The sequence below is a fragment of the Bison bison genome, unplaced genomic scaffold, assembly GCF_000754665.1.
Source record: "Bison bison bison isolate TAMUID 2011002044 unplaced genomic scaffold, Bison_UMD1.0 scf7180017864072, whole genome shotgun sequence".
Lineage (NCBI taxonomy): Eukaryota > Metazoa > Chordata > Mammalia > Artiodactyla > Bovidae > Bison > Bison bison.
The window spans coordinates 6,231,441-6,232,671 of NW_011494644.1; the positions used below are offsets into that span (position 1 = coordinate 6,231,441).

The 1,231-nt window shown below is 54.8% G+C and overlaps 1 protein-coding gene across 1 annotated transcript in view; it reads left to right on the plus strand.

The window, feature by feature from the left end:
- The first annotated feature begins 443 nt into the window (after positions 1 to 443).
- The window catches only part of CHP2 (calcineurin-like EF-hand protein 2), a 5,564-nt gene continuing 4,776 nt past the window's right edge, over positions 444 to 1,231 (plus strand). Inside the window, exons 1-2 of the mRNA XM_010837421.1 lie at positions 444 to 460; positions 1,035 to 1,084. Coding sequence (XP_010835723.1) covers positions 444 to 460; positions 1,035 to 1,084 — 67 coding nt within the window. The remainder of the gene's footprint in view (positions 461 to 1,034; positions 1,085 to 1,231) is intronic.

Consider the following 1,231-nt stretch of genomic DNA (forward strand, 5'->3'; position numbering starts at 1 on the left):
CACATTGCAGGCAGATTCTTTCCTAGCTGAGATATCAGGGAAGCCCACCCTTTCCCCCCCTCCCTGACCTTGAGGATAGATGATCTGTCATAACTCGTGACTTTTTAAATGATGGCAGCATCCACCATAAAAAAGTGGGAAGATGGCCGTCTAGCCAGTGTGTGAGTTAGTGCATTTAAAGGGCTTTGCAAAGTGCAGGGTCTGTGGTGAGTGCTCAGAAAAATGAGAGCCCTTGCTGCTGTGGTCATTATGTTCAGGGTGGTCACAGTGGGATTTGTAACCCTCCCTCAGGCTGCTGTGGATTCTTTGGTACTTGAGGGCTGGTCAGAGGTCTAAGTCAGTTCCAGGCTGGAGCTTCTACCAGAGCCGACAGGGTTCATGGGGGAGCAACTGGGCTGGGAGGGGACTGCAGCAAGAGGACCCCCAGGACGCCCCATCGAAACATGGCCGCTGTTCCCAGGTGTATGCTCATGGTGCCAGGCAGGAGAGAGGGCCTAGTGGTGTCAGATCTCCTGATTTTCTCAGAAAACAGGAATTTTGGAATTTTGGTTCTATATCTGCCTACGATGCAGGAGACCTGGGTTTCATTCCTGGTTCGGGAAGATCCCCTGGAGAAGTGAATGGCAACCCACTCCAGTATTCTTGCCTGGAAAATTCCATGGACAGAGAGGCCTGGGTGGCTATAGTCCATGCGGTGGCAAAGGGTCGGACATGACTAACTAACATGCAGAGCTATATTCTGATTTTTAAGCACTGACTCAATTAGACATCAACAATGTTATATGGACCAAACAAAACAGATGAAACCAAGAAATGCTGACTTGTCCAGAGTTAGAAGCATACCTGGGATTCCAATCCAAGTCCTCCAAACCCGGCGCTCCTTCCACTTAAAAGAGCCCTTCATCTATGCCTCACGACCCTCCCCACTCCAGCCCTCTTTGGAGCTCCTTCAAGGCCACTCCCACTGCCTGGGGAGGGGGCCCAAGCTGGGGCCTTCCAGTATTGGGACGAGGGTGTCTCGCTCCCCTCCCCAGCCGCCACCCACTTCCCAGAAGGGCTTGGATTCTCTCTCCAGATGAAGAAGGTCGGGACCTCGAGCCTTGATCTTCAGGACCGGGGAGGCCTCGGGCTGGGAGGGCCGGGCCGGGCGGGAGATGGCAGGTCGGTGCCCCAGCGAGCGTGGGAACGCGGATTCGCCGGGCGTGTCGTGGCGGGGAGGCGGACTCGGGGG